General features: G+C 44.9%; 1 protein-coding gene across 2 annotated transcripts; it reads right to left on the bottom strand.

Annotated features, from left to right (window-relative positions):
• Positions 1 to 1427: 1427 nt before the first annotated feature.
• TCP11 (t-complex 11) lies at positions 1428 to 22151 on the bottom strand. Of its 2 annotated transcripts, none has more exons than XM_027057938.2 (10): positions 22016 to 22151; positions 21554 to 21691; positions 18551 to 18647; positions 12582 to 12702; positions 5357 to 5577; positions 4262 to 4398; positions 3763 to 3980; positions 3502 to 3683; positions 2598 to 2761; positions 1428 to 1859 (listed from the first exon to the last, which is right to left on the bottom strand). In XM_027057938.2, exons 2-10 carry the CDS (start codon positions 21675 to 21677, stop codon positions 1627 to 1629), a joined length of 1497 nt encoding a protein of 498 aa, XP_026913739.1. In that variant the 5' UTR covers positions 21678 to 21691; positions 22016 to 22151; the 3' UTR covers positions 1428 to 1626. The 2 variants fall into 2 exon arrangements, with proteins under 2 accessions (XP_026913739.1, XP_026913740.1); XM_027057939.2 differs by having other exon boundaries at positions 21554 to 21696; positions 22016 to 22120.
• Between the last annotated feature and the right edge of the window lie 3282 nt (positions 22152 to 25433).

The raw sequence follows: 25433 nt of genomic DNA, 5'->3' as shown, positions 1-25433 counted from the left end.
ATTCAAATTAATCCTTGCAAATCAGAGAAATTCATCTAGGCAAGTTTCACTGTTTATTAAACATACCCTTTTGCGGGGCTTCCCCATCCTGAGGATGTCTATCCAGGCCCTCCAGCGCTTCTGGTCACGGCTGCACTGTTGCCCCAGCTGTGTCACCCATCTAGGCTCTCTCTCTAAAAAGGAAGTCAATGAGGAAGAAGCCCTGGGTTAACGGAGCGCAAATCCCCCTTCTGTTGTTGGTCCTAGATTCCATGTGTTGTCAGCAGCTCACTCCATTCCTGAAACGTTCTCACCCTTTGTTTCTCTTCACATTACCTGGAGAGCACATAAGTGAATTTTCATTTTCTCTTCTCCATTATTTTATTTTATTTTACTTTATTTTATATATATTTTTTAACATGTATTCATTTTTGAAAGACAGAGAGAGACAGAGCACAAACAGGAGAGGGCTAGAGAGAGAAGGAGACACAGAATCTGAAGCAGGCTCCAGGCTCCGAGCTGTCAGCACAGAGCCCGACGTGGGGCTCGAACTCACGGACCCTGAGATCATGACCTGAGCCAAAGTCGGACACTCTACTGACTGAGCCACCTAGGTGCCCCTCTTCTCCATTATTTGAAAAGGGCCAATCTAAATGGAACATTTTCCTCATTTCGCTCTACTAGGTTAGGACTGCTCTGGTGCAGCCAGCCTGAGAATGGTGGTGCTCTATGATGCCAGGGGACAAGCCCAGGCCCTTCCCAGAACCTCCCTCATTGGTGATGCCAACAGGAGCTCACAACGCACCTGCCCATTACAGTCCCAGACAGGAAGTAGGAAGAATGGAGGCTGCACCACCTCTAAATGCCCATGTCACCTCCGTAAGAATGGGGTGTCTAAGCTTAGAGATGAGGGAACAGGAAATTCACGCAGCTGGAGAACAGGATCAACAATAAACTCTAGATATTCCAGAGAGAGAAATCCCACGAACTCTGAAACCTGCCTCAACAGAATGCTTGCTAGCAGCCAATATCATCTCCATGCAGCCTCAGTTTCACCCTGCTGCAGACCTGCAATAGACTCTTACTATTTCTTGATTTCTTGTTTCATCATTTGAAATTTTCAGGGGAATTTGGTACTAGAAATGAGGTTTCTAGTAACCTATTTCAACCGCACCCAATCCTGAGCTGAATTAGACAAAAATTTCTGACTTCCAGAGAAGCCGTTATAGTCACATTTTGGATAATCCTACAGATTCTCAGAGCCCTCAGAGAAATGCTTTACCCTTAGAGAAATAATGCTAGCACCCGAGTGTCTTGGCTTCTCAGCTCTGCATGCTGAAGGGAGCCCCTGGCCAGCAGAGGAAAAGCTGGGGGTCTTTTGGCATCTCGGCTAGTTGGGGGCCCAGAGCACAGGGCTCAGCCACAGCTGAAGCACAGGAGAGTGGAGGTTTGCTTGTGGTTCAGAAGTTTATTAATGAATGAGTTTGGGCCAGCTGGTGTTTACATGCTGATCACTACAGCCCTGGGTGTACTGGCTGCAGGAGGGGAGGAGGGCTTCCTGCTCGGATGGTCAGTGGTGATGTCACCCCAGGAGAGTGATAAGGAGCTCTCCTGGGTCCAAGGCGCCAGGGCTTTGAGCTGGTGCTATCAGAGAGACTCCACTTCTGTTTCCAGTGCCTGAGCGGGAGGGATGAGGGTTTTTAGGATCTCCGTGTAGTACGGGCCAAACACCTTCTGATTGTGGTGCGTTAGGCTGACAAACTTTTGGCCCAATTCTGCCAGCTCTGCTTCAATGACGGTAAGGCCTCCAGGGAGATCTAACAGAGATCGCTGAACACCAAGGACCAAACAGCATTTGAGAAACAAATGGATCCGCTGATCTGTGAGCAGGAGACGACAGTGAGTAGGGAAAAGGCAAACAACTTTCAGGGGGCAACATTACCCCTGCAACTCTACTCACTCAAGCTCCGAGTTAACTGAGATATTTACTAGTCGACCCACTCACCCAGAGATAAGGAAATTTGTTTTGTTTGGGAAGGGGGCTGTTATGTGGCTCCCAAGGACATAGCAAATATCACAAACTAGTGGGCTAGTAAATTTTAGACTATTCAAAAGATTACCTAAGCATCTATCAGTAGATCCTAGTGAGTATTTATCACGAGGATCTTAGACCAATACTTCGGATGGCTGAGGTTAAGAACAAGGTCAAGTTCATGCCCTCCATTCCAACAGGGATAAGTCCTTGCTATGGGAAAATGTCCTCTGGCTAATTCAGCATCAATTTGTTATTGCTGGGACGTGGGGGGTAGATGTCACATGTCTTGGACTACAGTCAGGAAACGACCCAGAAGGCCAGGGATGACCTAACCAGGTTGGTTGGGCAGCATGCCATACTCAGAAGTCATGAATTCCTGGATGCAAATCTTCCTTAGAACAAGAATCAGTCTTTAAACTAAAAGGAATATATTCTCAACTCAGCATTTTGAAAAAACTAAAGCCTAAACAGTGACTCGCCCAATGGTCATGCTTTGTATTGTTAAATGGTTTAGTAACTGACTTCCAGGGATGGGATCTACCTCTCACCAGAACATTCTCACCATCCCCACAGGCATACTTACCAATGACACTGCGGACACAGTTCTCCTTCTTGGCAATGTTCTGGAGCTGTCCTATCAGAGACGCTGTGTTTTCACTGCTCAGAGCAGCAAGGCCCATGTTCTTGAGACTTTGATGGATTTCCTGAGACACCTGTTCACTCACGGTCTGCATAGCCTCCTCAGGCCTACACCATGAAGGAGAGTAAGCTGGTACCCAGCAGATGGCCCAGAGCCAGGGAAGCCCCACACCAGGAGCTGGGCCCACTGGAGGCAGACCCCCAGATATCCTCCTGCCCTCACCCCAGTCCCTGGTAGCAGCAGGGCCCAGTGGGTAGGCTCAGCATCTTCACTACTATGCCCCAGATGCCAACTATTCTCTCTGATACCATGTTCTGCTTCTTAGGAAACAAGATAAACTATAAAGTCAACTCTGGACGTGAGTTTGGTATCCACTCAGAATTCTTTAGCCCTAATGGAGTTTATTTATGTATGTGTATATACAATTTTAACCCTTTCTTGGACATTTTCTGTGGTCACATGTCCTACTATCACCAATTACAGTGACAGACCTGGCCTTCTGATTCTTTTTGTCATCTGGTGTGACACCTGCACACAGTGGATGTTCAATCAACACTCCTGGATATACCTAAGCCCAGCTCACTGGCATCCACTCAGCGAGACAATGACTGCTTTGTAGCAAACAAGATAATCATTATGTAGTAAACTATCCTCCACACCACCCTTAAAAAGAAAGCTTTCTTTTTCTCTGTCACAAGTCTCAAGACCATTATGGAAAGACATCAACAGTCTTTGTGGATGGTCCCAATCTTTGTGGTCTGTGGTAGAACTGTCAGCATCATTCACGACCTGTCCATGTTCTTGTACCACAATTACCATCTACCCTAAAACAATCTGTGCAGTTCACCTGGACTTAAACTCCTCCATCACGTCTTTGGTTATATGCTTCAGCTTATCCACAAACTGGGGTGAGCCAAACAACACGCTGCCAGAGAAACTACTGGCTACCAGCAGAACTGAGGCCAGGATGGTTAGCTGGCTCAGCTGGGACTCGAGCTCCTGCAGCTGTGTTCTATCCGTCAGCAGGGTCTGGGGGAGCAGGGAGAACAGGCTGTCAGGAGATGAGGCTCCTGAACACAAAACACAGCGATGCCCTCCACAGACCTACCTCAGGAAAATCTTCATCTTCAGGGTCCCAGAGAAGGAGGTTCAGGAAACCCTGGGACAGCACCATTGTAGGGCTGAGGGGCTCAGGGCTGATGGCTGCCTCGCTCGGAGAGGAGCTGGCCACACTGGCGGAGTCAGAAGTGTCAGGGCAAGTCGGAAGTGGTGTGGTGAGGTCCACCGCTGCTTGGGTCAGCCATTTGGTGGTGTGACTGAGGAGGCCTGTGATAGGAAGAGAGTGGGGAAGTGGGGAAATGTGTTCGGCATCCGCATCCCTAAAGCTCCAAGACTAAGGTTCTCTTCAAGATATGCTCCTGGTCAACAAATCAGAGCTTTGGTGGCAGCAGGGGTGGAGGGTGTCTGTCTCAGACAACTCTTCCTTCTCCCTCCCGCTACCTGAGGAAGAAATTTTCTGCTTCCAAGAGGCAAAATACTCTCTAACATCATAGCAGTCAGACCCAAGATCATATCTTTCCACTCCTGCCCTCGAGTTATTTACATACTTGGCTGCTTATTGAGGAGTTCCTGGAACGTAGCCCGTTCATGCTGGATGGAATGTTCCTGCAGGTGGGGTTGAAGGCTCTGGATAGTGTAGTTCACCATGTCCATTTTCATCAGGCCCAGGACCTGGAAGATCCCCCTGACATAGAAAATAAAATATACTCCGAAAAGAAATCTAGTGAGAGGGGAACCTACCGAAAGTGTCATTAAATCACTGTATTCCAGAGTTAGAAGCTCTAAAACTAACTTAGTCCCACCTCCTAAGTTTACAGAAGATAACATTGTGATGAGGGGACTCACGACCCAAGGCCCAGAGTAAGTGAATGGCGGAGTGAGGAACTGGTAAGTCTCTGGACCTTGAATCCTCCAGGCTAGCTCTCTCTCCACATGATCATTCTGTTGTCTATTTTAAAAGGTAGAGTCAGGGACGCCTGGGTGGCTCAGTTGGTTAAGCATCTGACTTCGGCTCAGGTAATGATCTCATGGCTTCATGGGTTCGAGCCCTTGCATCAGGCTCTGTACTGGCAGTGCAGAGCCTGCTTGGGATTCTCTCTCTCTCCTCTCTCTCTCTCCCCCTCCCTCACTTGTGCTGTCTCTATCTCTCTCAAAATAAATTTAAAAAATAATAATAAATAAAAGGTAGATTCAGCAAAGGGGAATATACCAGCATGCTAATGAATCTTTCTGGGAAATGGGATTATAGGTGATGCTATTTCTGAAGCCATTTCTAGGCCAATCACTCCTCTCTCTCTTTTTTTTTTTTTTTAACTGTCTGGGTCTTGCTTTCTTTAGCTATTATACAGGAATAACCTCCCATCCCTGTCCCCTCACACTGTGAAAGCCTGAGGAAAAGATGTTTCAACACATACTCTATATAATGTTTCATGATAGGATGTTATATGGGAGGCCCAACCAACCTATGGCCATTTGGGACGGGGAAATAGCTAATAGGCGAGCAAAGAGAAAAGAGAGGAATTAGTCTGGTCTTCAGTAGGGGAAGAGCCAGCCAAGACAGGGGCTATAATCTAGTGTCTGACCCCACTTTCCTGGGCCAGGGACTGAGGCAGGTTTCAAGGGACGGCAGTCAAGTTTCACACCTCAGTAACCAAACAGGGTCTGTAATGTTCTCTAGTTTCTGCACTGCTTCATCTCGAACTGGCGCACACAGCAAAGTCATCGTGTCGAGAATATACTTAGAGAGATGCGGGACATCCAGATCTCCATGTTCTGCCTTCTGCTTGAGGAGCTCCGTGTCCAGTGCTTCTTCAATGTCACTTCTTAGGCGGTTCTGGCGTGGTAACAGCAGTGAGAGCAAGATCTGCCCAGGAAAGAAATCAAAGGGAGTCACTTTCTGTGCAAAGCCCCGAACCTTCCCTAATGGACAACCCCTTCAGTCAAGGACGTCAGCCTGTCTTTTGGGGACCAAGAAGTGGGGTCCCTAAATTTCCTAGAGAACATTATTTATCTTTGTTGAGAGGCCGATAAGAGTTCAAGGCTTTAGGGGATCGATATAGCAACAGTGCATCGTTTTCTAGGCAGAATGAGATAAAGGGACAAGTAAAATCAAGGAGTGTGGTAAAAAGAAACACAAAGAACAACAAATATAAACTATACACATCACACAGTGATGACGTACTCTTAATTTTAAAATGCAGACACTCCTAAAATGAACAAATCGGGAGACTATAGATGCTGGCAAGAATGTGGAGAAACAGGAACCCTCTTGCACTGCTGGTGGGAACGCAAACAGGTGCAGCCGCTCTGGAAAACAGGGCGGAGGTTCCTCAAAAAAATTAAAAATAGATCTACCCTATGACCCGGCAATAGCACTGCTAGGAATTTACCCAAGGGATACAGGAGTGCTGATGCATAGGGGCACTTGTACCCCAATGTTTATAGCAGCACTTTCAACAATAGCCAAATTATGGAAAGAGCCTAAATGTCCATCAACTGACGAATGGATAAAGAAGATGTGGTTTATATATACAATGGCATACTACTTGGCAATGAGAAAGAATGAAATCTGGCCTTCTGTAGCAACGTGGATGGAACTGGAGAGTGTTATGCTAAGTGAAATAAGTCATACAGAGAAAGACAGATACCATATGTTTTCACTCTTATGTGGATCCTGAGAAACTTAACAGAAGACCATGGGGGAGGGGAAGGGGGAAAAAAAGTTATAGAGAAGGAAGGGGGCAAATCATAAGAGACTCTTGAAAACTGAGAAGAAACTGAGGGTTGATGGGATGTGGGAGGGAGGGGAAAGTGGGCGATGGGCATTGAGGAGGGCATCTGTTGGGATGAGCACTGGGTGTTGTATGGAAACCAATTTGACAATAAATTTCGTATTAAAATAAAAAATAAAAAGCAGACATTTTTTAGATTATTTTACTTCAAATGGAGAGGAAGAAATAGGCCAAGGAACAGTTAAGGGGCACTGGAAATAGCCTATTAACTCCAAAATGTAAGTTCCCTGTGAAAAGAGACTCTGTTCATCCCTGTACCTCTGTAACATAGAGAACATGGTGGGGGTGAGGGTGAGGTTCAACGCATACCTGTGTAACTGAGAGGAGTACTGTGTGGTACCACGTTTCCCACCTGTTCGGACTCGTCTTAAATGCAAGTCTGTCCACACTATCCAAATGGTCAGGGCACCTGGGTGGCTCAGTTGGTTGAGCGGCCCACGTTGCCTCAAGTCATGATCTCACAGTTCGTGAGTTCGAGCCCCACCTGGGGCCCTCTGCTGTCAGTGTGGAGTCTGCTTCTGATCTTCTGTCCCCCTCTCTCTGCCCCTCCCCCGCACACACTGTCTCTTTCTCAAAAGTAAACACTAAAAAAAACCAAAAAACACGTAAATGGTAAACTATGCCAGTTACCGGCTGGAGGTTCTCAGTGCCAAGTGTACCCTCCAGGGCCTACTTTGGGAAAACAGAGCCAGGCCCTTGAAGTATTTTTACTTTGCCGGCCGGCTAGCATAATGGTAAGTCTTGTTCGCAGAGGGAGCCGGAGAGATCCCGAAGGAGGAAGAGGCCTGCCTTCTTGGCTCTGGCGGGCGCCTCCACAGCATGTTCCTGCGGTACTGTGGTTTCTCTCGGTTCACATTACTTTCTGGGTCCTTTCTTCTGATTGGACCCTAACAGATACCAAACTGGTAGCACAGGTGACGTGTGAACTCAAAAGGCCACAGACCCGTTGGATCTGTGGCACAGGAAGCAGCAAGGACTTTAGATGCCTCAGGAAGACGTGCAAACTACAGGATGGCAGATAATCCCCAGAAAATGTCAGCAGCCTGCCACCCCAGCAAAGTTGCTAGAGCTTCGGTGGTCTGCACATTGTCTAGCTAACCCCTCCAAGGTGAAGGACAAGTCGTGGTACCTCAAACCACCCACCATGAAAAAAGAGGCATAACACTTGCAGGCCTTTCTGCGTTTTCGAGGCAACATATACCACAAGTGAATTTGCTCCTGCAACACTCATCTAAGGTCTCTCATAAGGTTTCCAGTTTCAAGCGGGAACCAGAGTGAGAGTAGTCCCTACAGCAGCCAAGTCCAGGCTGTCATACAAGCTGCAGTACCGTTTGGGCCACATGATCCTACAGATTCAGTGATACTTAAAGTGTCCATGGCAGGTAAGGATGCTGTTACACAGCCTCTGGCAGGCACCAGTAAGAGCATCGCAGCACAGACCTCTAGAGTTTTAGAGCGAGTCTATGCCCTCTCTGCAAATCGCTATTTGCCTTTTGAGAAACAGTTTTTGACTTGCCTCTGGGCTTTTGCAGAAGTAAACACCTCACCATAAGACACTCGGTGGCCAGGTGGCCTGTGCTTCCCAGGAAGAACCATGTGTTGTCTGACCTACCTAACCATATGATTAGGCCTGCACCACAGCAATCGATCATCAGATGAAATGGCCCATAGGAGACCAAGCATATACTGGGATAGGACAGATTTATGGAGCAAAATAATAGAACAGAGTCCAGAAATAAAACCTGAATATGTGGCCAAATGATTTTTTAAAACAATGCCAAGACCATTCACTAGGAAAAGGACAGTCTTTTCAACAAATGGTGCTGGGGAAACTGGCAAGCTACACATAAAATAATGAAGTTGGACCCTTACCTCACATCTTATAAAAACAACTCAAAATGGATCAAAGACATAAACAGAAGAGCTAAAATCCTAAAATTCTTAGAAGGAAATAAAGGGATAAATCTTCATAATCCTGGATTTGGCAAGATATGACACCAAAGGCAAAAGGAACAAGCCAGATAAATTGGACTTCACCAAAATTAAAACTTCTGTGCAAAGGACATTATCAAGAAAGTGAAAAAACTACCCACAGAATGGGAGACTGTATTTGCAAAAGATTTACCTAACAAGGGGCTACTATCCAGAATATGTAAAGACCTCTTATAACAACAACAAACAACCCACCCAATTTAAAAATGGACAAAGGACTTGAATCAACATTTCTCCAAAGATGACACAGAACATGGGCAACAAGCACAGGAAAAGATGCTTAACACCACTAGCCACCAGGGAAGTACAGATCAAAACCCCAGTGAGATCCTACTTCATGTCCACCAAGACATGTCTATAATGACAAAAGAAATGAAGAGCTGGGGAAAATGTGGAAAAACTGGAACTCTCATGCCTTGCTGGTGGGAATGTAAAATGGTATAGCCACCATTGAAAGTAGTTTAGTGGTTTCTCAAACAGAGTTACCAGATGATTCAGCAAGGCCACCCCTGGGTATGTACCCAAAAGAGCAGAACATAGGTGTTCAAACAAAAACTTGTCTATGAATGTTCAAATCAGTACAACTCGCAATAGCAAAAATGTGAAAACAACACAAATGTCCATCAACAGATGAATGGATGAACAAAATGTAGTTTATCTATACAATGGAATTTTATTTGGCCATAAAAAGGAATGAAACTTTGACACTTGCTTACAACACGAATGAACCTTGAAAATATGCTACAGCGAAATCTGCCACATACAAACGGACAAATATCATATGATTCTCTTTATATGAGGTACCTAGCGTAGTCAACACACAGAGACAGAAAGTAACATAGAGGATACCAGACTCTGCAGGAAGGAGGTAATGAAGAGTTACTATTAATGGGTACAGTTTCTGCTTGGGAAGATAAGAACGTTCTGGAAATGGATGGGATGTTGGTCGCCCAACATTGGGAATGTACGCGATGCCACTGAATTGTAACACTTAGAAATAATTAAGACAGCGGGATGCTTGGCTGGCTCAGTCCATAAAACATGCAACTCTTGATCTCAGGGTCATGAATTTAAGCCCCAGGTTGGACATGGAGCCCACTTAAAAAAAAAAGAAAAAAAAATTAAAATGGTAAAAATTTTGTTACATATGTTTACAATTTTAAAAATCCTTAAAAATACAAAGCCCCTAATAAGGCGCCACTCCCCAGTGAGGATCAACCAACCACCTCACCTGGTGGCAGATGATTTCTCTGGACCTCTTCCACCGAGGAGAGGACAGATTCATCCTCACTGGAACAGACACATATTCTGGATATGGGTGTGAATGCTTCTATCAGCACCAACATCTGTGTACTCATAGAATGTCTTATCCACTGTCCTGCCCCATCTGATCAAGGATGCATCTTCTAGCAAAGGAAGTGCAGCACTGGGTTCATACCCACCTCCCCCTTGAATCAACAGGCCTTAACTGAAAACTGGAATGGCTTATTGACTCGATTACAGCATGAGTTGAGGGACAAAACCCTGAAAGGAAGAGGTTCTGTCTGATAAGATGCAATACCGTCTTTGAATCAAAGACCATCATATGGTATAGTTTCCCAAAGCCAGAAAACATGGTCCTAGGAATCAGGGAGTGGAGGTAGGACTGGTTTCTCTTACTATCATACCTAATAACCTACTTGGAGAATTTTTGTTTCCCATCCTGCTAACTTTAGGCTCTGCCGATGCTCAGTTGGCATCGGTTCCAGCGATCAGAAGATGTGGCTGCACCTGGTTATTCTGAGCTCCTCAGACCACTGAACCAATAGGCTGAAAAAAGGAGTTCTTCTACTGGCTAGAGCAAATGACCTGGCTGTGGAGAGGAAACCAGGTTGGTGCTACACAATGAGGGCAAGAAGATTCTCTGAGGTTCCTCTTGGTACTTCCACACCTAATAATAAAGGTTAACAGAAAACCACAGCATACAAACAACAGTAAATTGCTTTAAGGACTCAGTCTCTTTGGTGATGAAGGTTTGGGTCACTCTAGCATGTAAAGTAACCCAACCGCTGAGGCTCTGGCTGTGGACAAGAGAAATATGGAATCAACAGTAGCAGGAAGCCATAGGTCAACAATAGCCTTGTGACCAACTACAGAAACAAAAACTATAGATTTTCTCTTTGCCTGTTACAAGTATGGGTTTATTTGTATATGCTAACCATGTTCTTCTCTCTCCTTCCATTATCTAACAGATCGGTTACTGAAAGTTAACCTTACAATTTGGACTTTAGGTAACGGAATATTCAGAAGGACTGTGGCTGGATTTGAGGAGCAATACAGATAGCAATGGTTACAGTAACTGTTGGGAATGTGAGTCTCATTTTATGGAAAGAACGAGAACTTGTAAGACAGCTGTATCTTAATAGGTAGAAACAGAGTTCTTTTCAGGAATTGCAATGTGTGTGGAAGGGTGCATGTAGAAGCTGAGCGGCCACAGGAATGGAATGTAACATTTGTCAATTTATTGTCTCTCAGTTCCAAGTCCATCATTTTTTTCTCTGCTCTGAGAAAACGAGTAAGTCCCTTAAATATTTTTCCTTTACCAGGTGGCACAATGTTAAGCCTCATCTGTAGAGGGCACTATTAGTTTTCTGCGCTGCTTAACCAATTAGCATAAATTTAGAAGCTTAAAACAGCACACACATTTCTTATCTCACAATTTCTGTGGATCAGGAGCCCAGGCACAGTTCAGCTGGGTCCTTCATCCAGAGTCTCACAAGGCTGCGGTCAAGGGGTTGTCTGGCCTACATGACCATTTGGAAGCTGCACTGGAGAGGAAGCTGTCACCAGGCTCATTCCAATTGCTGGAAGAATTCGTCTCCTTCCACCTGTAGACTTGAGGGCCCCAGCTTCTTACTGGCTGTTAGATGGATGTTGTCCTTAGATCCTAGAGGCCACCTGCATTTCCTTGCCATGAGACCCTCTCCATGGGCAGTTCACAACACACCTGTTTGCTTCTTCAAGGCTGCAAGAGACTTTCTCCAGTCTGCTAAGATGGGGTCTTTCGTAGTGAAATGCATTTCTAGGACAGACATCCCATCATCCTTGCATATTCTACTGGTTACAGGCAAGTTACAGATCTCGTCCACTCAAGGAGAGGGGATTATACAGAGGCGTGGATCACTGGGGGACACCTTAGGATGTGCCTACCACATACTAGAAAGACACTGCAAAAGGCGAGAGCTTCCCTTCCTGGTTCTGGAATCCTCACTTGGCATTATGCAGTGTGTGTGCGTGCGTGCGTGCGTGTGTGTGTGTGTGTGTGTGTGTGTGGCTTTGCCAGTAGCTGGCTCCCACAGCCTGAGTGGCTTCTCGGGGCTCAGTTCCTGCAGAGCAAGTGTCTACCTGTCCAGGGCCAGGCTCCTGCTGCAGCACCCAGGTCCTGCAGTGCCCAGTGGTCAGCAGCCCACAGGCTGGTAGCCTCCCCTGGCACAGCCATAGGAGCATAATATATTCTCCTTAGATCTGATATCTTAGTATACTTTAGTTTTCTTTGCTTCTCACTAGTTCAAAGATCTTGTTTCTCCAATTCCATGTTATAATAATTTTTTTTTTAAGTAGGCTTCATGCCAGTGTGGGGCCCAACACGGGGCTTGAACTCACAACCCTGAGATCAAGACCTGAGTTGAGATCAAGAGTTGGATGCTTAAGCAACTGAGCCACCCAGGTGCCCCATAATAATTTTTATATTAAAACTTCCTCGTTGAGGGTGCCTGGTTGGCTCAGTCAGTTAAGCATCTGACTTCAGCTCAGGTCATGATCTTACAGTTTGTGAGTTCAAGCCCTGCTTCAGGTGAACAGAAGTCCCACTTCGGTTGAGCCCTGCTTCTCTCTCTCCCTCTCGCTCACTTGTGCCCTCTCCCTCTCTCTCAAAAAAATAAATAAGTAAATAAAAAACTCCCTTGTTGAAACTGTGTGATTTCCATCTACTGATTAGACTGATTCATGGGCCATGTTCAGTTAGGATCTGCTAGCCACTGACATTTCAATGACCTTGGAGATGTCTAGGACATTCACATTTACAAATGGAAAGTCTGTCACTCACCTCTTTAATTTCTTTCAGAAGTTCAAGAGCACAACTGAAGTCTGGGGGAGTAGCTGACAATTGTTCTTTAAGATGGTCCCAAAAGGCATTATGCATTGTCTCCTTGACCTTGCCTTCCAAACTGTAAGAGGGTTAAATGAGCAAATTACTTTCCCTACCCAAAAACTGTTATAAGGTCATTATCTCCTAAGCCCCAAACAAACAGCATTTGATATGACAAAAGACGATTATACTGGCAGGGAAAGGCCAGGAACTGTGTATAGACTGTAGCAAAGTTGACAAGCTGGGGCCAGACTTGGATGTCATCAAGGGTATCAGTAAAAGCTCTCAGAAGGGCTCTTCATGATTCCAAGCAGCCCTCCCCGCCCTGCAACATGAAGAATTCTGAAGACATGTCAGGCCAGCTTTAGCACTGACACTGCATCTAACCTAGATAATATGTGACTTAGTTTCCATTTATGTATACATATAGCAATGAACTAAATGATCTTTTATTTTCTTACAGTCCTAAAATGAAAAACAGGATTTTCCTTCTTTGATAATACTCGAATATACGTATTTCCAAATCAACAGATCCAAAACTGAATTTGCTATCTTTTTTTTTTTAATTTTTTTTAACGTTTATTTATTTTTGAGACAGAGAGAGACAGAGCATGAATGGGGGAGGGGCAGAGAGAGAGGGAGACACAGAATCTGAGGCAGGCTCCACGTTCTAAGCTGTCAGCACAGAGCCCGATGCAGGGCTCAAACTCACGGACTGCGAGACTGTGACCTGAGCCAAAGTCGGACGTTTAACCGACCGAGCCACCCAGGCGCCCCATGAATTTGCTATCTTCCCTCCAAACCTGTTCCTCCTGTATTCCCAATCTCACTGGTACTACCAGGTAGCCAGTCATGAGGGCCAGAAAGATCCATCATTTCTTCCCCTTAAAAAACAACAACAACAACAACAACAACAAAACAGAAGCAAAGGCAACTCCATTTAGAAAGAACAGTCTTTTCAGAATGTGGCACTGGGACAACTGGACAGCCACATGCAAAAACAATGTGTCTAGACACAGACCTGGTACCTTCCACAAATGGATCACAGGCCTACATGTAAAATGTAGATAACCCAGAAGATAACACAGGAGAAAATCTAGGTGGATTGTGGGTTTGGCAATGACCTTTTATATTTTTTATTTTTGTTTTTATTTTTTTAATGTTTATTTTTTTGAGAGAGCGAGAGAGACAGAGCACAAGTAGGGGAAGGGCAGAGAGAGAGGGAAACACAGAATCTGAAGCAGGCTCCAGACTCCAAGCTGTCAGCACAGAGCCCAACGTGGGGCTCGAGCTTGTGAACTGCAAGATCATGACCTGAGCCAGAGTAAAATGCTTAACCAACTGAGCCACCCAGGCACCCCTGGCAACAACCTTTTAGATAAAACACCAAAAGCAAGATCCATGAAAGAAAAAAATTGGCAAGTTGGAAAACTTGTGCTCTGTGAGATACGCTGTTAAGGGAATGAAAACACAAAGCACAATCTTTGCAAAACACGTATCTGACAAAGAACTAGTATCCAAAATAGACAAAGAACTCTTAAAACCCAACAAGAAGAGAACAACCCAGTTTTAAGACAGGGAAAGATCTGAAGAGACACTCAAGTCTGTTCACCAAAGTTGTCATGCAGATGGCAAATGAGCATATGAAAAATGAGCATACTCAACATCATTTCATCAGGGAACTGCAAATTAAACAATGACGTAACAATACACATCGATGAGAATGCCCCAAATCCCAAATGCTGACACCACCAAATGCCGGTGAGGATGTTAAGCAACTCTAAGAACTCTCATGCATTCCTGGTGCAAAATGGTACAGCCACTCTAAAAGATGGTTTGGCAGTTTCCTACAAAATTAAACTGTCAGTAACTGTGCTCTTCCATATTTAAGCAAATGAGTTGAAAACTTACGTCCACACAAACACTTGCACAGGGAGGTTTATAGCAGCTTGATTCGTAATTGCCAAAACCTGGAAGCAACCAAGACGTCCTTCTGTAGCTGAGTGGACAGACAGACTGTGGTACAACTGGACAACGGGATTTTATTCAGCATTACAGAGAAATAAGCTACCAAGCCCCAAAAAGACACGGGAGAATCTTACATTTTTTTTTTAACATTTATTCATTTTTGAGGGAAAGAGACAGAGCGTGAGCGGGGGAGGGGCAGAGAGCGAGGGAAACACAGAATCTGAAGCAGGCTTCAGGCTCTGAGCTGTCCGCACAGAGCCCAACGCAGGGCTCGAACCCACAAACTGTTGAGATCACGACCTGAGCCAAAGCCAGACGCTCAACTGACTGAGCCACCCAGGTGCCCTGACATGGAAGAATCTTAAATGCATATTACATAATGAAAGAAGCCAATCTGAAAAGGCTACATATTGTATGATTCCAATTATAGGACATTCTGGAAACCAGCAGAGACAGTAAGAGGAGCAGTGGTTGCCAAGGATTCGTGGAGCAGGGACTAAAGGGCGAACAAGTAGAGCACAGGGGATTTTTAGGTCAGTGAAATCACTCTGTATGATACAAAAATGGTGAATTCATGACATTACACACTTTTCAAAACCCATAGAATATATAATACAAAAAATGAACCCTAATGTAAACTATGGACTTGAGTTAATAACAACGTATTAATGCTAGATCACCGATTGTCACAGGTGACCTATTACAAGATATGAACAATGGGGCAGAAGAGGGGCTGTGTGGGAACTTTGTACCTTCCAATCATTTTTCTGCAAAACAAAACTACTTTAACAAAATGTGTTGGGGCACCTGGGTGGCTCAGTTGGTTAAGCATCCAACTTCAGCTCAGGTCATGATATGGTTCTTGAGTTCAAGCCCCACATTGGGCTCTGCACTGACAGCTCAGAGCCTGGAGCCTGCTTCGGATTCTGTGTCTCCCTCTCTGCCCCTTCCCCACTCATACTCTCCCCCTCTCTATCAAAAATAAATAGACATTAAAAAATTTTAATGTTTATTAATTTAAAAAAAGAATGACAGGAATTAATTTTCCTCTGAAAGTTTATTTAAATGATGTCTCTAAATCTACAGAGTTAGACTCATAAGAAAAGGAACCATTTGAAAAGTCTGAGGCTGTACCTAGTCATTGCCAAGTAACTATTGGTTTTCTTGAATTAAACATCCCCCCCCCCAGAAAAATACAGTAGTCATGCATGCTTCTTGTAAAACAAAAATTCAGCAATACAAAGATGAAAAAGAACAAAAAGTCAAAGTTCCTCTCCCAACACACCATTCCCAATCATCAGAGGTAACCAACTATAATCTGTCCAATGGTCTAAGGTGCATTAGAATTGTTCTCAACTCTTTTCTCCTCATCCTACTTAACCAATCCATCTCCAAGTTCCATAAGCTGTGCATCTTAAATGTGTCTGAAATCCATTCCTTCCTCCCAGCACCTCTCACCCAGACAACTGCAGTAGCCTATTCACTGGTCCCCCTGCCTTCAGTCTTGTCCCTTGTCAATCTGTTCTCCACCAATTCATTGTAAAATCAAGGACTTCTTGGGGCGCCTGGGTGGCCCAGTCAGTTAAGCGTCAGACTCTTGATTTCAGTTCAGGTCATGATCTCACAGTCGTCAGATGGAGCCCACGCTGGGCTCTGCTCTGGGCAAGGAGCTTGCTTAAGATTCTCTCTCTCTCACTCTGCCCCTTCCCAATATGCATGTATGCACTCTCTCTCAAAAATAAAATAAAAAAAATAAAATAAAATAAAATAAAATACTCCTAAAATTCAGTTCTGATCACGATGCCATGCTCATTTAAAGTCCTCTAGGGGCTTTCCCTCATCAGCAACATAAACCACTACCTGGACCCATCTGGATATCGCTCTGTCTCCTTTCTCCTTTTCCACTTTATCTCCTCTTATCTCATAGTATGTTGTGCTCAACCACACCAAGGAACTTGTAAAGAACATACTATATTCTTGCCTCTGACATAGTTTCCTCGGCCAGGAGCATTCTTTCACACCTAGACCATCTGGAAAGTATCTATTCCACTTCTAAGACTCAGCTCAAATCTTCATAAGCAACTCAAGTCTTCCTCTGTGGGCCAATCTTCTCTGACCCTCCTTAAGCAACTGAGGACTCTCATGAAACTCTATATACACAACTATGAGTGAATTTACCAGTCTTTACTGTTACTCAACTGTCGCTCCTACAAAAGCTTCCTAACAGCAATGACAGTACCTTATTTATCGATAATGATATCTCTATCTCCGGCACTCCCCATTTTTGCCTACCACATAAGGACTCAATATAACACCTATTGAATGAATGCCCAAACATGGGATTTCCCTTCGGAATGTGCATTTGTCACGAACACCATCCTATGCACAAGGGAAGCCAATTGCCAATAATGAGTGACCTCTAACTGTTATTTCAACCTTTTTCCTGATATGAATTTGGTGTTACCTTACGTGAAAACCCAGCTCTGAATCATAGTATTTCCCATTTCATTTCTCCCTCTGGCATCGCTTCTATCCACCCTCCCCCCAACTGTCTCACTACTGCCCCTTTGGCAGACCTTCACTCCCAGTTTCTTTCTTTTCTCCTCCCCTTCAAGCAACAAACACATCTAAGCAGTGAGAGAGATGCTAGGAAATGTGGATTTTGGTGAAAACCTGTTCCCATAGAAGCTGTGCTTGGCATGGACCCCCACTGGTCCATGGGCAAATCAGAGCACAGAGAGGAGGGAGGGGAACAGCCTGTGACAGAGAATGGCCCTTTAGTCACAGATTCCCTGAAGCTGCCACATAACAAAACCAGTTAAGGAAGCTGACTAATCACAGCTGCCCTCACGTATCCATTGGTGGGAAATTAGAACTGTTTTAAAATCTGACACCGACTTTACCCATTCAACTGCCAATAAACCAGCAGAGCCACTTAATTCACACTTACCAGATGGTTCTTATTTATTACACTGCCAATATAAGGAACAATCAAAGTGAAGCTTGATGGAGGTGGGGGAGCATTATTTATCAACAGAGTTCTGATCCCGATTCCTAAAATAAACTGATTTATGAGCCGGCCAAAAAGACAATTGAAAACGCCACTATGAGAAAACTAGTATTTTATCTGTGCCTGTTTAATCTGCAGTCACTTAAGAGAGTAATTGAAAGGAGCTATAAGGTAGGCAGCCGGGAGGATGACCCCAAAGATGTAGGATTCCTGGCATTCACACTGGTGTCATCTCATGTCCGGAGGGTGGGCTGGGCTCAGCACCCACCTTCTAGCAAACAGAACGCAGCAGAGGCAACAGGAGGCACTTCTGAGATGAGGCAACAAAAGACTGTGGGTTCTGTCGTGGGCACCATCTCTCACACCCTTATTCTCTCACTCAGAGGGAAGCCAGCTGCCACATGGCAAGAAACTGAGGGGGGCTCTGGCCAGCAGTCAACACATTGACCGCAACGTCATGAGAGAGAGACCTTGAGCCTGAGGCCCACGGTTAAACCACGCCCATATTTCTGACCCACGCAAACTGTGAGATCACGAACATGGTTTTAGCTACCAAGCTTTGGGATCATTTGATGGCCACAATAGCCAGCCTACAGCACAGCCAGCAGCACAGGCTGCTTCCTGCACACCCATCAAAGAAGATCTGAAATCCACTCTATTGACATTTTATTATTAGTGGGGGGTCCCAAAATCAACATTCCAATAGTAATTACTTTGGTTGATTCACTAAATAACATTTGCTTCTTGACTCTCTAATACTAATAATTACTCTTCTGTTTAAATTGTTGAGACCTCTTAAGGTTTATATTCAGACACTGTATTTTCTCCAGTTTTATTGAGAAAGCACTGACTGTATTATTAAATAAAAATGCTTCAAGTCTGGTCAGAAGCCATTAGTGCTAAAACCTATGACAGGATGAATAAAATGGGAAAATCAGAAAACCAGTACCTGCTTGGAGGTAAAACCTTTTCTTCCATGTGGAAATCACGATTCATTCCAGTATTGTTGTTCAGCTTAGAAACGTTGTCAACTGTGTCTATTGGACCTGTGATACAAAGAATTTATGGTGTACATCTGAAACCCACGTTTCATGCATCAACTCTACCTCAATTAAAAAAAAAAAACAAAAAACTTATGGTGGACACAAGCCTAAATTTCTATTTTATTCAGAGATTCACTCTGGGTAGGCCCCAAATTTAGATTCATCAGCTTGATCTTACACAAACTTCATTCAACCATTCTAGTCATTTCTGTTTCCTGAACTCCAGGCCCTGTGCCTGTAGTCGGGCATGTTGTAGCCAACTGTCCTAGGCCTCAGTGCCTCGCAGAATAGTCCAGCGTGGGGGTAAGGGAGGACAAAGAAGCTACTTTACAAATAACAAACAAGCCAAATGATTATGAAAGCAGCAAAGAAACAATGATTTGTGATTTGCAAAAATAAACATTTATCTAAGGGGACTGAGTCTACTCTCCTCTTCCAGCCTCTGATGAGAGTTAACATCTCCATATAGATGGTACTGAGTTGCACCAATGTCATTTGGTCTCATAAAGCAGTAGCTCCCAGATGTTAGGATTGCACAGACTAATCACATTTCCAAAAAAGACTTTTGAGCAGCAGACGACTTTTGTTTTGCCAAGTATGGACAGTGAGACCAGCAACTAAGCAAATAAAAAATCCACTCTACCACCACCAAGCCATCATTTCATAACAGAATAACCTCTAAAAAAAACAAAAACAAAAACAACAAACAAAAAAAAACAAAAAACATAAGAACAAAAAACCAGAATGGGAATATTGTCAGAATAGTCCTTTACACTGAATCAATTTAGCTTTAGGAAAAAACTCATTACAACATCTTTATTTTCTTTCACTAAATATTGCTAGGAATTTTGTCACGAACCAGCACTAGCTGTTGGGAACCACTGCTCTAAAGTCTTAGCACAGACCCAGCTGACAACATTCTCACATAACAGGCATGAGAGTTATAATGATCACTTGTATGTGAAACGAAGCTGCACACAGCTAAGTCGTATTTTCCCATTCTCTTTCAACATCACTTCATAATTTGTTTCCAGCAAAATCTCGGATTCCAAGATGTGGAGCAGATATAAATGAACTAAGATTGGCCGTGAGTTAGTTGATCTTTGTTGAAGCTGGGTGATGAGTAAATATGGTTCATGATACTAGTCACTATACTTTTGTAAATGATCCGGTTTTCCATAAGGAAGAAGATTCAAAATGTAAAAAGGAGGGGCGCCTGGTTGGCTCAGTGGGTAGAGCACACGACTCTTGATCTCAGGGCCAGGAGTCTATTGAAAAAAAACAAAAGGAAAAAAGGAAAGATAGTTATTGTAGAAAAAGGGTTACATAAGATGCCTTTATTCTTAGGAAATACATGATGAAGTTTTTAGAGGTAGTCATTATTCCAATTCTCAGCAAGAAAGGAAAAAAATACATACATATATATGAGAAAGAGAGAGCAATGTGGCAGAATGTATATATAGAGAGCAATGTGGCAGAATGTGTGTGTGTATATATATATATATATTCAGCAAAAAAGAAAAAAATACATAAATACATATGAGAGAGAGAGAGAGAGAGAGAGCAATGTGGCAGAATGTTGACAATGTGGACATTGACTGCGCTTTCTGTTTACTTTTCAACAAAGTTGAAATATCTCAAAATTCAAAATTAAATAAAAAATTTATGGGTAAAAAGGTGATCGCAAATTTACCAAAAAGCCACTGAGCCCTTGCTTAGGTAAACATAAAGATGAAGTGAACCTTACATGCAGGGTTGGAAGTTCCCTTTATTTCTGCAGCCCCTCTGAAGTCCTTAGGGTCAGCCAAAATGGCAAAACAGTCAAATATGTAAATGGACCATCCCCTAATTCACTAATGCGAAATGAGAAGAGAACATCTTCAAAGGGAGAGTGAACTACAGCAGCTTACTGAAGGACTGAAAGATCACACAGAGAAACACTTTCCAACTACAAGTCAAAGTTCATAACATACTTTGACAAGACTGTTCTGTTGCTCACGAGTTTGGTGGCGCTGTGCAACTCCAACAGCTGTAAAACTCAGGAAAGGGGCGGGCCGAGAGAGAAATGAGAGGTAAAATCAACTAATGCAGATCTTTAAAATCCAGCCACCTGAAAAACGTGTTTACACTGTATTTACAAAATACTGGTTTCCACCCCCATATCAGATTCATAGCTAAATAAATTCCACCGCACCCAATTTGCCACTTTGGGCCCATTCTGTTAGCCAGCAGCGCCCCCGTGTGGCTATAGGAGAAACAAGTGTAATTCAACCTAGTAGCAGGGCGTTCAACTAATTTTTCCCATTTCAATCTTCAAGAATTTAACTCAGGTTAAACTCTTGCATGTGGACAGGTCTTCGGATTGATGCCTGTTTAAATTCTCTAGAGATTGTCATAAGAGAAATGCAGGATGCGTCCTAGTGAAGCTGGACCTACCGAAGTGTGGGAGAGCCCTTGTGACCCAATAGGAACATAAGAGTACATCTATAGTACAGAGCTCAAGCACAGGAGCCCAAAGCAGTAGTAACCTCTTGAGTCAACGAAGCGCCAAAAGAACACAATTCCCATCCGGGATCACTTGGGTCCTTTAAAGCTACTCCAAGGGTCCGCCATTTTACACTTACAAATTCAACGACAACGGCTGTGAACGAACACGGCGTCAAATCTTGTCAGATTCAAGTAATCACACCTGGCTCACTTCTTTTTCCTGGAACAACAACTCTTTGAAGACCTTTGGGTCATAGGGGGCCTAGGGCCAGTGGGCAGATACTGGGTGGTGGGAGGCCAGGCGAAGGGGGCCCAAAGCAAGAGGGACGGGAGGACGACAGGAGGATCGTGGGCCCTTCCTCTCCGCCGGCCCCACACTGGGCGCCGGCCGAGCGGCGAAAGGCCGGCGGGGCGGGACCTACAGGGAGGGTGGTCCTTGGGGCCGATCTCGTTTTCCCCGGTCGGTGCTGAGGCTTCGAGCTTGCAGGACCCGCACTCTGCATCGCCTGGGTCCTTCAGAGGCACTTTCTCCTCGACGTCCGGCATGTTGCGGATGGAATCTGGACTGGGAGAAATGACGCGCCGTTGGCGTCGGGGAAGGGGACTCTCCAATTGCCGACCAGGGAGCTGAAGCCTGGCCCGTCGCGCCCGACCCGGACAGACCAAAAGAGTAGGGTGGGCACCTTCGGGGCCTCTCGGGGGACAGACGGGACAAAGGAGCCTAGAAGAGCGGTGCGGGGAGCCAGAAGTCGGGCTCTGGACGCGCAACGAGGAGGCAGCAGGCCGAGATGCGGGCGGCCCTCCTCGTCCGGGTCGCCCGCCGCAGGCCCTCTCAGGCTCCGGCAGCAGGGGGAGCTCTCGGCGACCCGGCTCCCGTCGCTCACCTCCTCCCCGGCAACCCGCCGTCTGGTCTGGGGTCAGGGCTGCGGCCGCGCAGCCTCCGGGCCCGGGCTGTACCACTGCGGCGGGGGGGGCGGGCAGCCGGGAGGGGCAGGACGGAGACGCGGAAGCGACTGGTCGAACCCCTCGCGCACCCCCGCCCGCCACGCCGGGGGCGCTCGGTGGGAGAGTCGGGGATTTGAGAACAAAGCGCCTCCCGTCTCCTGGGGCAACGGGCGGGATCACGTGCCCACCCCGCAGTCGGCCGCCTGCCTTGCTGGGGCCGAGGCGGTCGGGCTCGTGCTGGGTCGTCGTGGGCACGAAGCCCATCAGACCCTGCGTGGTCGCTGGGGCTGGTCTCTGCCTGGCATCTCTGGCTCCCTACGAAAAAGATCACCTGGAACTGCTTAGGGAGGGAGGGGCACTGTGCTTTGTTTCTCTTCTGCCTGCTCTCATAGCCCGAGAAACAGAACCACACCCAGGAGGGCGGTTTCTTTTTGAGAGAGCAAGGCCATGCTACCATTCTACAGGTGTGGAAACCGAGACTCCCCGCCAGGTCTATTGAGGTCCAGGTCCGTGGAGGCATGGGAGCTGGGCAGCAGTGTAGGCTCTTCCACTGAATTCTTGGCCTGGGCTCATCCTGGACCTGGAGGGCTGGCCCTCGCTCCTGGCTCCAAGTCCGTTGGTTACGGGTCTGCCCTGTTGCCCCTGGAGTGATGTGAGGACCTGGAACGACCACCCTCCCCTCCAATCCCTGCACTTTGAGGGAAAAAAATGAAAAGAAAGCATCCACTCCGTACACCCCTACCCCTCTTTATTAAATGACTTTGTTTCTTACAACAAAAGCTTGATTTAAAGTAATAAAACATAAGATGAAAGTATTGCCTGTAAGAAATCAAGGTATTATAACCCTTGCTTTGTTAGTGTGGAATGTGGATTTTTCTTGCACAATTCATGCATTTTGAAGGGGAAATTATGAAAAGGCCCAAGAACAGTTCTCTCTCTCGTTCTTATCTCTACACCTAAATAGGGCTTGAACTCATAACCCCTGAGATCAAGAGTTGCATGCTCTACTGACTGAGCCAGCCAGGTGCCCCTGAAAACATTTCTGGTTAAGAAAGCCCACTCTTCTCTGAGGCCAAGGCAGATATGAAGGGAATGGCCTAGTAAAGTTACTGTTTAGCTGAGGAGTTCTTAAACCAGTACATGCTAACTCTGCCCATTACCCCCTCCTCAACCTTTCCTGGCATTTCCCTCAGAGATGTCAAATATGAAACAGGTTGGCCTTCACTCCAAACTCAGAAGGGAGAGGAATTGTCCAACTTCAGTAAAGAGTTCAATGAAAATATGGTTCTTCATTAGTACATAAGGAAATATTTAGGTTGGGTCTCTTAAAAAAAAAGAGAGAAAAATCCAGATTTCTTTTTGGGCATTTTTATTTCTGGGAGAAAGTTTCCAGAATGACACCAGTTCATTTGCCCACAAAAATGGCATTGCCATAAAACTTTCCCTGCTGATGCCTGAAATTACCTCCGGCAGTTCATGCATATATATTACACAGCCTCTTTTAATGTCTTCTTAATACCCAAATTCTCTGGACGGGGCAGTAGGAAGAAACAGCAGAGTGGCAGCACCTGGGGGTGAGGGTGGGGACTGAAGCCAGAAAAGGAGTAAAGGATGGGGGTAGGAGAGAAAGAATTAGGAGTTTTCCCAGGGTCAGCCTGGGGACAGCATTTCATGATCTTTATCACTAATAGTTATCAGAACCAACTAGGCAAAGTTAAAAGTTGAGGGGAATAGAAAGATGATGTGAGAGATATACCCACCTTCCCTTTGGGGTCTTAGTTAATAATAACTGATTTGTGTTTAATGATTTGCAGAATGCTTTTACATTGCAAATCCATATGCTCTGTACACAATCCTACCTGTTCGGTAGGCAAGGTGGGTGTTATTTTGCACCATTTAATAGATGAGCAAACTGGGAATCAGAGAGATTTCAGGTAGTAACCAAAAGTCATATGGCAAGTAAGGGCTTGACTGTCAATCACATACTTTTTCTTAATTCACCTTACCTCTCTGATTCTAGCTGAGAAGCCGTATAAACAAGAAAATATAACTTACATAAAATGGTATGGTAAGTATCCGAGCTGGGGGTACAGACAAGTGATCCTGGAGGTCAGAGAAAGGGTGAGAGATTTTCCAGATGTTTGGATCAGTTCAGACTCAGCCTTCAGCCATGATACCAAGCAAGATTGTATAACTGATTTGGTCTTTGTTCAACCTGGTTCCCTCTCAACCTCAGGACCCTCTTTAAACTCTCCTGATGGGTGTAACTGGATTTTCCACATTTGTCCACTATTTATCAGGAATGCCCTTCTCAAGTGACTTAGCACCTTTACTCTATTAAAGTGTACATATTTCAAAAGATGCATGAGACAAGCAACTCAAGGACAGAAGTAAAAGCCCCATTTCCTCTCACATTGCAGTGCACATGTGACCACCCCCAAGGTTCCCTTTTTATATTAAGCTATCATATAACTTTTGTTTTCTATTTACAATATTTCCCTATTTGTCTTAATACTAGAGTCACTTTTCTCTCCTCAAATCTTGGAGTAGAATTCTTGTTCCAGAAGGAAAGGCTTCCTATACACCCTGGCACACCTCTATATACCCCTGTGGGTTCATACACCCCAGACTGAGAAGCAATTTAAGGAATCTCGGGCCTGCAGCTAGAATGTTCCTGCTTCTCAACCACTTCCCCCATATGTGAGCTTTAACCCAAGCCCAACACCATGATCTGTTTTCATTTGCTAAATACTACTCTGGGTGTGTCACCACACAAAAGCAATTATACAGAAAGTTGGTCCCTACCCACAAAGACATTCTGAAAGAGGGGTTGACAAAGACAAAAATGTAAGAGAAATACTCCTGGATGACTGTAAGAGGGACAGAACCACAGAATTTAAGAGGAATCCTGAATATGGATCTGCTAGCTTTGTAAGACAAAACAAAATAACAGAAATGAAAATCACCTCATTTTACAAAGCAACTTGGGCTCAGTGAGGTTAAATGACTTGGCTAAGGTCACCACCAGTTTATGGAAAATTCAGGACTAGAACTCGTATCACGGCGTTTATAATATATAGTGCTAAGCAAGAGTAAAAATTAATACTGTAAATAAATATTTGCATTTCCTAAAGAAAAATGTAAATGACAGGCCATGGAATGGAAAACGTAAGAGATGGAATTAAATAGAGGCCAAGACTGCAAGTACAGTAGACTATACTGGAAGATAAACAGTCAACTAAAGTGGTAGGGACGCCTAAATACAGGGTGGGACATTTAAATGAAACCATTTGGAGTCATGTAAACCGGGGCTGACTTCATTATAGCCTTCCTTATGGTACAGAACCACATGTCAAA

This window comes from Acinonyx jubatus, chromosome B2 (assembly GCF_027475565.1).
Source record: "Acinonyx jubatus isolate Ajub_Pintada_27869175 chromosome B2, VMU_Ajub_asm_v1.0, whole genome shotgun sequence".
In the NCBI taxonomy this organism is placed as follows: Eukaryota; Metazoa; Chordata; class Mammalia; order Carnivora; family Felidae; genus Acinonyx; species Acinonyx jubatus.
The sequence above is the reverse complement of the archived record's forward strand: the minus strand, read 5'-3'. Positions and strand labels throughout refer to the sequence as shown.

Excerpts from the sequence above, each read along its gene's own strand:
- TCP11 (XM_027057938.2), bottom strand. The coding sequence starts at position 21,677 with ATGCCGGACGTCGAGGAGAAAGTGCCTCTGAAGGACCCAGGCGATGCA. Across the intron at positions 18,648-21,553 it reads CCCCAAGGACCACCCTCCCT|GTCCAATAGACACAGTTGAC; the intron begins GTAGGTCCCGCC and ends TTTGTATCACAG. Across the intron at positions 2,762-3,501 it reads ATGGAGGAGTTTAAGTCCAG|GCCTGAGGAGGCTATGCAGA; the intron begins GTGAACTGCACA and ends TTCATGGTGTAG.